A 14360-nucleotide genomic window follows, 5' to 3' on the forward strand; every position below is an offset into this window, starting at 1 on the left:
GAAGATCTGCTAATTCTTGATAAATGAATGCATAATATAAAGCTAGTAAAATGTATTATATTTAAACACATACGGGTCATTTTCAGCTGCTCTCTTTCAACCTCTGTTTTCAACTATTGTTGGCATCACTGGAGGCTTAAATCAAGCCTCCAAACAACATTTGTTTGTGTTAAAAGAGCATCCATGCAAACAGTACCATTCTCATGAAAGCCTCCAAAGCCTTTTGATGCAGTTTAGCACATAATTGAAAACATAATTAAATAAATCAGACCCAAACTCAAAGTGGAATTCAAGGATGCTGGCTTGCAGCTGAGTCTAATAATTTCCCCATTAAGGAAAATTCTCTCAGTTCACTCAAAGTTCACCCCTCAGTCAGTGAGGAAGGGAGGTGGAGAGCATCCACAGGAGAATGTAGTTGCTGCTTTGCATGCTGTACAATTCAATATATCAGCCTAATCCTCAATTCTCCACCTTCCCATATCCAGTGTGCTGTAGCAAGATGATTCACACATGCACACAGAGATAGAGAAATGATTAGAATGCTAACCAGCTGTGTTATACTGTGACTACACTACAGTATTAGACTGTCAGGGAAATGTGTCTGATAGAAAAGGAGAGTTGTGGGAAAGAAAGTGTATCTGGATATTTGACAAGGAACTTCTGAGACAAGTTGGTGAATGTGGCATTTTTGTTAGGATCCAAGAAATGCACCAAGCCCAATTTAACACTTGTTTTTTTAAGGTCATTGGCATAAACCAAGTTGAGTCACTGTGGATGACCATCTGTTGGATGTTTAGCAGTCACGCCTTATCTCCATCTGATAATCGATGAAAATCTGTGGTGGAAAATGTATTTTCTTTATCTTTTATTTTTCCTCCAAAGCACCAGAGAAAGCAAAATAAATCCTGTTCCCTGTTGCACCTTTCAAATATTATCAATTTGTATTCTCAGCATATAACACGATGGTTTAATCAGATTCACAGCTGTGTGAGAATGGTAAACCTGTTTATTTGTTTTTTCCACATGTCCTGTGGAGTGGAAATATAGATTCCTGACTAGTCATTTCCTTTCACACAGGGCCGAAACAGACAGTACATGCATGTTTTTGCAGCATGGGTAGTAATCTCAAATCAATAATTTCCCCAAAGCCTGTGAAACAACATGTTGTCAAAAATTACCAAGATTTAAATTTCTCTTTTTCAGTGTATAACAATCCACCTCGCTGTGTAAAGCAGCGTACCTTCGGGACAGAATCCCGCCTGATGACGGGGCTGAAAACAGAGTCGACCAGAAACTGGAGTGCCATGCCAGTCCTCCTGGATCCACCTTCATAGGGAAGGTCTTTGATGGCTCTGAGTACCTCCTCAAGGGAATTGTAGTCTGTCAAAGCAATCCGCATCCTGCATGGACATAGAAGCACAAAACTGGATCAGATAGAAACATTTTTCCACATTAGACCACAGAACTGTGTATTCTGTCACCTTTCCATCAGAACCAGCAATAACTCCTTCAGCTATAGTAGCTCATCTGTTGGATCAGACAACACAGGCTAGCCTTTGCTCCCCTAGTGCATCAATGATCCTGTTGCTGGTTCACTGGTGTTCCTTCCCCAGACCACCTTTGATAGATACCAACCACTACAGACTAAAAATAGCCCAGAAGAGCTGCAGACAACCCAGTTGTCTAGCCACCAACATCTGTTTCTTGACAAACTTGCTCAAATCCTTATCCTTGCCCATTTCTCCTTCTTGTAACAAATCAAACACATCAACTTTCAAGGACAAAAGGTTCATGTGCTCCCTAGTATATCCCACTAGGTACTGGAGCCATAATGTAGAGATGATCAGTGTTATTTACGTCTCCTGTCAGTGGTCATAGAAAGTGATCATGTAGAAAAGACAGCTGAATATAATTTATGCCAAGCTGCCACAAAGGTTCATGCGATGTGCCAAGCTCAGGACTGACTTCTACCTTGGAACATCCCCAAAGACAGTGACTCCAAAACGGACCCCATCAGCTCCGACCACATTGTCCTGAAAGGAGGAGATGATGGCTGAGATGAAGTCTTTGATTCTGGAAAAGTCTTTATGACCCACACTCCAGGACTCATCCACCAGAAACACTATGTCGGCCTGAACCACTGTCCTGCATGCTGAGGAAAGAAGAAAAGATTAATTAATATGTGTAAAATGGTAGCATATACATGAAGCATAGAAAGACACAATAAGATATATTTTAAGAAGATTCAAGAATTAAAAAGAAATGCACTAATACTAATACGTAGCTATTATTCCATTACCTCGTCAGTAACTTCAAAAAAGGTGAAACTTCTATATATCTCTATACTCTCTATATCCTTTTTTGTATTTTTATGGCTCGTGGATTGTGAGTTCTCCAAATTCTAATTCTACATAAATACCCAACAGTTCCTGAAAGCTATGCTGCCTACAGATTGGTAGAAACTGTTATCAACCACTTAAATGGCACTTTACACCGTGGTTTACTGACACATATCGTTTGGTTACCAGGGTAATATCGGTTCTCTGAAAACCGACTGAGAAAACCAAGTGAGGTTTTAAACAGAACTCACTTTTTTTAAATTTACTTAACTAATATTGCCCTCATTTGAGCTCATTAACTAAATGTTTTAATCTATTATCTAACACTATCAGTGCTACTTTAATAACTTTTAGTATTATAAATTGCCCAAGCCATATTTGAATATTTTATCCTTTAGTTAAAAATGCAATCTATCATTTTCAGCTACTGAATTTGGGTTTTTTTTTTTTCTTTTTTTGCTGGTTTCAAGACTTGAATAAGACATTTTATCAAAATGTAATTCTCCATTACATTTATCTTTAAGGGTTTCCCTCTGAAACCTCAAAAACACTAATTTAGCCTCCTGCTGCTTCAGACATCTTTAATTCCTACACTGACCACCAGATAGCAGTCTTGTTCCACCTTGCTGAGGGATTCCTTTCATTTGCTTCTGTCATGCAGCCAGAGCCTCACACAAATCCTTATGAATTTTTAATGAGACACAAGTGAGCCAAAGAGACTATCAATATTCTGAGCACTCCAGCAATAAAACTTTAGTACAGCGATGAGAAACGCTTAGAATAATAAGGTAAACACACCCAAAATCAGGGTCAGTACCCTTGCCCAAGCAAACAAACGCATTTAAAATAAGAATCTGCTGGGTTTGATGGGATTTAGATGCTTTTTTGAGTGAACTGGTGCACTGAATACGCAAGTGCACCGACACATATTCACATGCACAAACTGCTGTGTCTGCAAACACCTTGTAAGTCAATATTCTGGTATTGCATATGCAATAAACCAAAGTGACAACAGCATTGATTAGGCTAGTGAATAGGAGATAGGCGCAACTGATTGTTCTGTAAGTGATAAGCGATTCTCTGCTGTCTTCTATTTCATTATCAAGCTTTCTCTCCTCTATTATCTCACCCTTCTTCCTTTGGCTGCAATCCCAGGATTCACTGGGGGTGACATATGTCTTCAGCCCATAGCGGCCTAACATTATGTTCCTCCTCACACACCTATACATTTCTGGCCATACACCAAGGAAACAAAATATCACCGGGAATAGCATTTTGGAGGCCTCTCAAGCGCTATTATCTTTGGAAGCTGTAGTATCATATATTCAGCAACAGCAGATCTATTAGCGAGGACTTATACTCATTGATGCACTTTGAAGAGATAAAACAATGTTCATACTTTCCGGTCCGAGTTGTGCCTCATAAAAGCAACTACCTACCCTATAATAAACATGTGGCTTTTCCATTTACTGGATGCATTTCACACTTGAAGGATTTTAGTAAACGCACATAAAATGTTGTGAAGACTGAGCGAAGAAGCAGCTGGAGGTTGGTGTCTGTCAGACAGACACAGAACTTCTGGATAATTGATCTTGTTTTCCATCCCAGGAAAACAAGATCAATTATCCAGAAGTTCGTCTGTCTAGGCTTGCAGGTGAGATCGACATGCCCAGGATAAGGACACAAAACATGCTGAGAGATTAGGAATGGTTTTCTTGAAGGTTATCTATGTTGATATCTCAAAGGTTGCATACACCTTGGTGTTGGACCACCACTGATTTCCACATTAGATGTAGCCCAGTGGCTTGAGCATATGCTGCAGAAAATTCTGCCAAGAAAGAAAAAGCCTCAGAAATATTGATGCATTACTCCAATTGCCTCTGACAAGATTAAGACATGAGATCATAAGATGTAACCCATCAGAGAGCACACATCAATAAAAATGCAATTAACAATAACATGTATTGTGCTACAAAATAATCGTTAAGAACATAGGTGAGAACAGGAAGTAGTTGCTCAATAAAGCCTATTATAAGCCTAAGGGCCCTTTGCTTTCTAGGGCTATCAGTCATTGTGGCAGCACGGCAGTATTTTTGTCTTGGTCTCCACCAACTACTGAGATTAAAATGGGATTTTTTTATATTACATTTTCCCAATGAGCCAGTTGCTAATTTTTTAGTGCATGCTGTTTAGTGTTGGGCAGGTATGCACAGTGAGTTTGTCATAGCTTATTTAATGAGAACAGCTGCTTACTGCTGCAGAAAAGACAGCTGGCAAAAGTGGCTGAAACTGCTTCTCTCAGTAAGTTTGTGGGATCTAAATCACTGAGTTAAAAGAGGCTACAAAGCACTAATGATGCTGAAAAGTTGGGTTAAAGTTATCTGATTGTTTCTCACAATAAGCAGCTTCCATACATTATTGCTTATTTGTTGCTTGTATGAGATGAGATTATTTAATGACAATTATACAAACCTATTTCCTGTGTTTTATGAAACACAGGACCTTAAGAACAATGTTGGGTTAACAATTAAAACTATAATTAATCAACAGTAGGAGGACCTGCATAGGAAGCACAGCTTTTAATGTATTCTTGGGCTATTTATAACCTTCCATAATTCTGCCCAACAACTTTACCAATCACCTTCTGCCAATCACAATCCAAGTGGAGGAAATCTAACTTTTGATTGGCTCGTTGACCTTTTGGTGACATCCAATAGCACCTGAGGCTGGAGTACTGTATCTAGGGGGATGGGTTTGACAGCGTAGCTGACAGAGTGCTGTACTGTACATGAGGGCAGCAGATGTTTAAATTCCCTGACTAGACAGAGTCTGGAGAGAAACTGTAGCTGGGCTAGTGTCTGCCCCATGTACCAATCCAGGTGTGGAGATTTAATGATGGAGCACTCGCACAGACTCTATTCATTGAGCACCTGCCCTTTCCTTGGCCTGATCATCCAACCTGTCTAATTTATAGATCTGTGCACCAAGCTAACAATTGGACACGTGGCTGTGACTCAGAATAATACGTACCTAACTCTTTTTTCACAGACAGAAAATTAAATGGAGAAAAATGACTGCAAACATGAGTCACTGAGTTAAATAAATCAATCATCAAGTAACTGAGGGGGTGGAAAAAGTAAGGAGGAAAGTTGATGTGCTATAGGAGAAGGGAAATTTCACACAAATTAATTCTGTAAGCATGCAGTACAGGTTTATAAATATCACGACTCACCTTCAGCGTGCGCTGCAACACTTTGATGAGTCAGATAAAGGGACAGTAGAAAGATGCACACAGAAGAGTGACCCATACTCTTCCTCGTCTTCCTCCTTCAGTCACCTTCTCCTCCTCCCCAGTTCCTCTCTTCACAAATGCAGTTCCTAAATTGCACTTCACAGTCATCAATCCCACCTTTTCTTTTCTCCTATCTGAAAAATATGCAAAAGAACAACAAGAAGAAAAAAGTAATTACAGGCCCTCAAAGATAAAAACATAATCAGCTTTTTTTTTTTTCATTTGTGAGGGAGTTGGAACTCTTCTGCAGAAGCCAAGCTTTTGGTGTTTGCTAAGAGTATTTTTTTTTAATTACAGTAATACACAAAGAAGAGTTTAACAGCGTAGTTCTGCTGTACTCAAGAGACTTGTAGACATGTAACAATGACTGACTGGCATACTAATCAAATAAATAGGTCCAGGTTAGAAACTTTCATGTCATATTATACATGAACTCGGATGTCTTCTTATACACTTCCATGTCCTTAACAAGTGCATAATGTGTTTGATAATTATTATATGTCCAGGTGCAGGCAGGAGCCTCCCTGTAAACACTTTTATAACAAATTCCACTGACGCCAAGGAAATTAAAGCATCAAAGGGGTTTTTATACTGTCCAATAAGGACCCGTTGATTTAAAGCACTTAGCATTTAATGTTATTGTGTTGATAATCTACTGTAGCTGTCTTACAAAGCAGATCCTCCTGGGATTTCAACATACAGGTTGGCGTAAATGTGTAAAACTGTTTATGACATGCTGTTTAGTGATGAAAAAAAGTCCTCTATTCAAAGGTATAAAAGTTACAAGAACCTTGAGGATACAACTCAGCGATAAATCATTTGATCACAGCCAAAACAGAGACAGGATAAGTCATAAATGGAGTGCACTGTACATTTCTAATCATAACTACCTCTTTAAGATGTTTGATGGCTTTATGGCTTAAGCTAACATGCCATTACAGTGGCTTTGACATAGTGTGCTGGATAAGTCATATTTGCAGTTAAAATGCAAACATTAGAGTCCTGTTTTTATGGCATATATTCTTAATAATTTCATCAGCAAGTGTGGGCACACAGCAAATCCAGCATGTCCAAATTAACACTGTCGGATTTGATTTCAACACTATTAAAGTGTCTATATGGGTCCACACCAGAGAGTGTTAATTTAACTCTTTTTGGAGAGTTGGTACGTTAACTCTGATTTAGTGTTAAACACCAAATCTGTCTGGAGTTGATAATTTAACACTTGGTGTTAAGAGTTTATATATTAACTCTCAAAGAGTATTTTAGTTTAACTACGTAAGAGTTATCTTCTAATTCATTCTAAAAAGCGGGAATTTTACTGTTCTGAACTTCTAGAAATTTCTTTTGGAAATAAACATTTACTAAAAAGATGCAATGGTTTTTGAAAAACATTTATTCTGAACTGTGCACCACAATTTCAAAACATTTTCTGAAAGATGTAACAGTGTACATGTTCTCACTTTCATTAGAATTTTGTTTATCAAAAGGTCTGACATGGTAAATGCAAATAACAGCATTCTCATCACTTATTTCTTCAATACAATATGCATGTCCTTCATTCATCCCTTTGTGGAACTGCAACGCACTTCTGCTCTCCCCCATATTCCATCTTCACAAGCATATCCTGTGTGGAGATTGAATAAAAATTAGTTGACACTAATTAACGGCACAAATAATCCAGTAAACAATTGCAGCACAGTAAAAAAAAAGGAATCCTCTTTGAGCCATTACTTGTGTAAAGTATTTTCCCAAAAGACAAGGACACAGGCAACAGGTAATACTGAACTAAATGTAAAACCTCAACTTTTTTCATTTTTACCTAAACCGTGTGCACAAAACTCTGGAGGGATCTATGCTACCGTAGAATCGAGTCAGGACGTCAGCTACTGCTGTTTGCTCGTTTTTTTTTTTTTTTTTTTAATGGGCGATCGTTTTCAGGCTTCAAGTAGCACCATTATACCAACATTTCACATTCTAGACATTGTTTTAGGTGTATTTGACCAAAAGTTTGACTGAAAATTCACATGCAAGCTTTTTTTCAAGGCTGTGGTATTTGCCCGCAAACAATACCTTTCAGCTAGCTAAAACAGAATGTTATGCTATCAGCGAGCAACATGGCTAATGCCTTTCACACAGCTTTGTCTCAACTCCAAAGAGCCACAGAAGTAAAAGCTAATAACAATTGAAACAATCTTTGAAAAAATGACTTACCAAGCATGGCAAACAACTCAAATATGTAGAGCAAAATGTTCTGAAACGGCTTCACTTCAGCTTCGATTGGAGCCGTGCTGGGGGCGGAGTCTGTGAATTTACTCTGTTGGTGTCATAGCCCCTCTAGGAGTTCAGAGTTAAGAGGTCAAGAGTTAATGTTTCCATTGTAACACCTCCAGATTTGAAATAGAAACACTCATTTTTAACACTCGATTTTAACTACTATCATTTTACACCTCAGAGTTACATTAAAAGAATGTGACTCTGCTTAGAGTAAAATTAACTCTACTTTTGCAAGGAGACTATTAACACCAAAAAATTTAACACTTTTGAATTTGCTGTGCATCTTTACGAAATAAGATGTTTTGGCAGTTTGCTGCTCTGCAGGACTCAGATCTGTATTATTGCAATGCCACAAACTTCCCAGGAGTGGAAGTCTTAGCACATTTACCCCAAGGTCAACGGAAAATAACATTCTCAGAAAAATAGCAAAAAACAAAGAGGCTTTGTTAGCATGTTATATGTTAAAGTTCACAATCCACAGGACCATGTTGACTACAAACACCTCATATTAACTGTGAAGCACGGTGGTGGAGGAGCGATGATTTGGGCTTGTCCATGACCTCCTCTTTATACCAAAGTATTCTAGAGTCAAATCCAACAGCTAAAAATTGACAACAGTGATCTCAATCACAGCAGAAATCTATAACAGAATGGCTGAAAAACAAAGATAATCAAGGTGTTGCAATACCCCTGAAAAAGTCCAAACCTCAACATGGCTGAAATACAGTGGCAGGAGAGCTGTGCATAAACCAATGCCTACAAACCTCGATTAACTGAAGCAACATTGTAAATAATAGTGGACCAAAATTCCTCCACCACAATATGATAGACTTACAACGTTGTATAGACAACAATTACATTTGTACAAAAGCTGGTTCTACAAGCTACTGAATCATAGTTTTTCACAAGAGCCTATGCAGTCCTGTGAAAACGCGTTTTTTTCACGTGACAGCAGATAATGGGAAGAAAGATAAATAAATATGGACTGTAGCTACAATGTTAAGATAAAAAAAATTACCAGAGTTTGGTTTTGGGTGTGTGAAAGGCAAAGTGGGTGGAGATGGCCAGTATTTCTAACAGGCACATTCAGATGGATGAGTCTCACCAGTGAAAACACAAGCATTCTTCACAAGAATCTAGATAGAGGGAGAATAATAGTTTTTGCTATGAGAGTAAACAGAGGCCCAGTAATGATCTGGAATAGAGAAAATCCTTCTCTTATCTTTTTGACTGCAAAAACCGCAAGTCTGATTTTCATTCGTATGCTAGCTGATTTATAGGAATATTATCTCTCACAGTGGTGTACACCTGGTTATTTCAGAAATGCTCCTTTCTGTCTCAGTTAGCTGGGGGGATGTGCCTGTGTCTGTATTATAGGCTGTTTAAGGCAAGTAGGGGAGTACTCTAAAAGCCAGTACTCTGGCTCAAAGAGTTGGCAGTTCGTCTTGTAACCGGAAGGTTGCCGGTTCGAGCCCTGGATCGGACAGTCTCGGTCGTTGTGTTCTTGGGCAAGACACTTCACCTACTAGTGTTGGCCAGAGGGGCCGATGGCACGATATGGCAGCCTTGCTTCTGTCAGTCTGCCCCAGGGCAGCTGTAGCTTGCCTCCACCATTGTGTGACTGAATAGTGGAATTGTAAAGCGCTTTGAGGGCCCCGAAAAGCGCTATATAAACGCAATCCATTATTATTATTATTATTACATAGAAATTGATTATGCTTTGGGTCAGAATAAATGACTAATGCATTTAAAAACTCCCAGGTACTCCCAATGTTATGAGAATAAGGCAACCTTTTGTAAATATCCCCTCAGATTTAATATAAAATTAACAATGTATGGATGCGTTTATTCATTAACAACTAACTACTGTACTTGGTTCATCTCTCTAATCTCAACACGATTCATGTATAATTCTGCCAGAAGTGGAACAACCCCGGAAAACATGTTTCATATGGGCCAATTTCATTATTGGACACAGGATGCTATTATTCTGTTTATTTGGCACATAAATAGGAACATATCCGGCCCCAAATAATAGCTTTATTAAGAATAGCGTCTCCTTTATGTCTGCCATCTTTGCATCATGCATCACACTCATAGTTGGATAAGATTAACATAAACATATCAAAAATCCAAAAGCTACTTTTTCCTAGCATTTTGCCTAAAGCTGTCAAACTACTTATAACGCATCTTTTGTTACACTAATGCTTGTTGAGTAAATAGACTCTAAAAGATAAATACACTAGGAAAATCTACACATTTACTGCAGTGTACAACCCCCAAATATTCTTATCATTATGTCCTCATAGATATAGTAAGAACAGAAAGCCTCGAATGACAAAGACCTTGGACAAAGAAGAGAAATGGGGAGTTAAAGGGCTTGTTAATATTTGCCACTGTTAATGGGCGGCCAACATGATTTTGTCTTGCCTTTTATTACCACTTCTAGCTCCAGCACGGCAGTCCACAACGGACATCTCTGAGGTTGTATTAAGCCAGGATATCTCACTTCTAACATAACTTCTTTCACCCCTTGGTCATTCTCAGACTTAATCAATAGACAGCTTGCTTGTGTGCCCCGCTCTGAGAGCATGGGTTAAGTTCAAAAAGACCTTTGACTGCAAAGATTTCTTTCTTCTGAGTCCCGATGCTTCCACAGACCTCTTCATCTTTCCCCAACAAGCTCAGCTTTTCAAGACGGACAAGGAAAACAGATCAGATGTTCAACTAATAATTGCTTTATGTTTTTCAGTTAGCTAACAAAGAAAGAAAAAACGTATTTCTTTCAGCAACAGGCCAGACACTATGTGCAGACATGCCCAAATTAAAACAGTCTGAAAACATAACTCAGGGCATGCATTATCTCCCATCCATCCCCAACTCTCACACTTACTGCAGTTTCAAATAACTGAAAAAGTTTACATGAACAAAGTCAAATTGGTCAGCGTCTACACAGATACCACCTCAACTTGTGACAAAAGAATATGGACAACCTACTTTATTAAAGGATTAAATGTAAGACCAGCATCAGAATGTAAGGAGACTAAATCTAGCATTTAATTCTATGCCGGATAAAAGCTTTAAAATGCATGGACTAACACAGAGAACATTGTTTGTGTTATGTGTTACATTAGGTTTGTATCCATACACTCTTTATAGTGGATTGTGCACGTACGTCCGTGTCCGTGAGTATTGCATGGGCATGTGCAAGTTCATAAGCATAACATCAAAGAGAGACCTGCCTTCACTCAACTTCTACACATGAGATGGAAACAGAACAAATTTCTTTTACCTTTAAACATTTACAATCCATCCATCGAGCTAATTCATAAACTTTAATGCTTACCCCATGAGAGCATATTTCACCAATAAATGTATATAATGATAACATAAAAAATAAACCAATCAATATGAAACAATCTGAATTCCAGAAAATTCCTCAGTGTGATTTGACCATCTGGTCTGACTAAGCCAGAATGGCTGAAGGCTGAATAGTTTACAACCTCTGCAGATGGAAGTGAGAGCTGGCAGGCTTGAACTGTAATATAACACAGCCAAAAAACTACATTCTCCCGCTGGCTGCCCCCTCACATACCAATGCAGATCTGAGATCTGTCTCTGCACGTATCTTCTTATTACTGAAGTGAAGGGAGGACAAACTCACACTGTGTTGTGAAGAATGGCAGCCGGTATTCATCATTCATCATCATCATCAACCTTCGGACCTAAATAGGTTTGCATCTCTACTTGGAAAAGGTGTGAAAAAGCAGAATGTGAAAGTCTTGTGACAGCTTCACTATGGTGAAATTCTTTTGTAAGCCTTTTCTTTTCAGTGTATACAGAAGTTTCTAGAAGAAAATATGGAAATATATTCAGAAATGTGCCAACATCTACTTAAACATTCAATCAAATTTTATGAGAATGAAATTAAAGTATTATGTGCTCCTCCAAATATTGTAAGGGCCACCCTAGCAGCTCTGAAATGATTTGAGATAAACATCCTCACACTGATCATGCTAACCGGTGTTGATCAGGTGTGCAGTTTTAAACATTTAGTAAGACTTATTTTTTTGAAGACATTAGGTTTTAAGTCAAATTTAATTAGTTGTTGAGATATTTCAACCTAAACCAGTATTGGACCAAAAACATGATTAATGACTACCATAATTTCTCATGCCCAATATCACAGCTTTCAATAACAGTACTACAGGATACAGTGCAGAGCAAAAGTCTTAGGCCATGTTTCATTTCTTTATATTTTGCTATGAAAATGGGAAATAGGTTCAGGGATTAAAACATTTGCACATATACATACACAGCCTGAACTCTCTTCAGGAATATTTCAAAGCTCCTCTTTGGATGCTGGCTGACTTTGACTCCATTCTCTGTTAAGATGATCCCAAACTGTTTACATGACTCAGTCATGGATCGGCCTCCCCATTAGATGTTTTTCTGTGCAGTTATGCTTTTACTGCACTGGCAGTGTGTTTGAGATCTTTGTCATGCTGTAAATGAATAGCTGAATAGAGATGGTACTGCATGGTGGATCAAAATCTGATGGCACTTTTCTGCATTCATAATAAAAGATCCTAGCACCACTGGCTATAATGCAACCCAAACCATGACAGAGCCTCCACCGTGTTTTACAGATGGCTCTAGACAATCACTGTCGTACCTCTCTTCCTCCCAACATAGTGACACCAAATTGAATCATGAATTTCAAATTTGGATTGATTACTCTATAAGATCTGCTGCCACAGATTTAAAGTCAAGTTATTGTGGCTTTTCTCTCTGTTTACCTTCTTAAAGCCACTGTTCCACAGAGAAAATTTCTGATGAGGCTCCAGCAAACATTCGAAGGATCAACTGAGTCAGGTGTGACGTTTTTGCTGGATTTTTTCCTTTTTCTTAAAGACATTAATTTCAGACTCTCTTCATCTCCTGTGGATTTTTAGACCTTCCACTTGTTCTTTTGTGCCCCACTAACCAGTTTTCTCAAACTTTTTAAGGAGAGACTGCACACCTTGCAACGACACAACAAGTTTTCAACTAATAGCAATTTGGAAATCACCTTGTTGGTGCAAAAATACTAATTTGTGCTTGTCAAACTGTGTTATGACTGGCATTTTTCATAGATCCAAATGAAAGTATTTCTCGTATTTCTCCAATCAAAAGCTCAGCTTAGCTATAAAAACAGTTGCAGTGGATGCATGGGTATGCACACTGGGATTACAAACACCTTGCTACCTTCAAGAAGAAAAAAAATGTGCTTTTTTTTCTGTCAGAGGCCTTTAGTTTATCACTGCAGCGAGAGGATTAAATAATGTTTCCAAATGAAGTTTACTGTCCCTGGCCCTTCTACCCTCTCTGTGTTCCCTATCTCTATTTCTCACCCACATCCACTCACACATCACATGCCTGCAAGTCTAACTGCATGTCAGCTATTTCTACATAATGGCATTTTCCACCTCACCACTTCACAGGATGGATTATCCTTGTAGGTGGGAAACTGGTGACAGTGAAATGACACACACACACATACGCGTAAAGAAGCACACACAGAAACACAGCTCAGAACTACATTGTATGATAACAGATGTCTTTGGTGCAACACATCATTTCTATAGCTAATACACACACTCACAAAACCGCAGACTCTCATGCACAGCTCAAAGGCTGCAGTATGGCTACTGTCTTAATATCTCTTTACATTTGCACGCAGCCAACACAGACATGTCTACGCATGGAGGGAAATCGACAAGCATTCATTTGACATAGTTTCATCTCCTGACAATGTTCTTGCAAACAACCTGGTATGCTCTTATTATTCATGACACACAAGAGTTTACATGACTGTAAAATGCATTACATCTTCTTTTGTGCTCCTTTTCAACCCGAATGTTTAAAATCTGCAGAAAAACACAGCAGTCATCCAAAAACAGACAACAAAGCATGCAGGACTTTGGCACTGCATGGGGATGTCTGTACATATAAGTGAGTGTTCTTTAACAGAGGAGGATGTCCATTCACAGCAAATAATGTATCTGATGAGCACTGATATCAGACAAGTTAAGCTATTAAAGAAAAACTTTACTGTAAAAAGCAGCAATAATGGCTCAGTATAAAAAGTCCAGACACTTACGGTGCAACAAGGGTATCTGAGCAGTTAAGAATTCAAAAGCACCCTGTAAAGCACCATATTAAAAGGCAGTTAAGCTAATGGCTTTTCAATGAGCCCATGCATTTTCACTTACCAATACACACAAGTTATTATCTTCCAAATCCAGGTGATTTTCTTTTGAGGGTAAAAAGAGGAAACCCCCCCCCTAAAAATACATATAAAAAGCTGCATCCGAGTCAGGCAAAAGCAATTCTGGATTTTCTGTTGTATCCTTGTAGAGGCAGTTATTAGAGACTAAATTGGCATGTGTGTGTATCTATATGTGTGTATC

At 38.5% G+C, this 14360-nt stretch overlaps 1 protein-coding gene across 1 annotated transcript in view; it reads right to left on the reverse strand.

The window, feature by feature from the left end:
* The window catches only part of col7a1l (collagen type VII alpha 1-like), a 65318-nt gene extending 59671 nt beyond the window's left edge, over positions 1–5647 (reverse strand). Inside the window, exons 1-3 of the mRNA XM_085375888.1 lie at positions 5572–5647; positions 1972–2152; positions 1241–1400 (exon numbers count right to left, since the gene is read on the reverse strand). Coding sequence (XP_085232014.1) covers positions 1241–1400; positions 1972–2152; positions 5572–5647 — 417 coding nt within the window. The remainder of the gene's footprint in view (positions 1–1240; positions 1401–1971; positions 2153–5571) is intronic.
* Between the last annotated feature and the right edge of the window lie 8713 nt (positions 5648–14360).

Source organism: Diplotaxodon limnothrissa, linkage group LG17, assembly GCF_057381915.1.
Source record: "Diplotaxodon limnothrissa isolate DT_005_m linkage group LG17, D_limnothrissa_male_GT1.1, whole genome shotgun sequence".
Classification (NCBI taxonomy): domain Eukaryota; kingdom Metazoa; phylum Chordata; class Actinopteri; order Cichliformes; family Cichlidae; genus Diplotaxodon; species Diplotaxodon limnothrissa.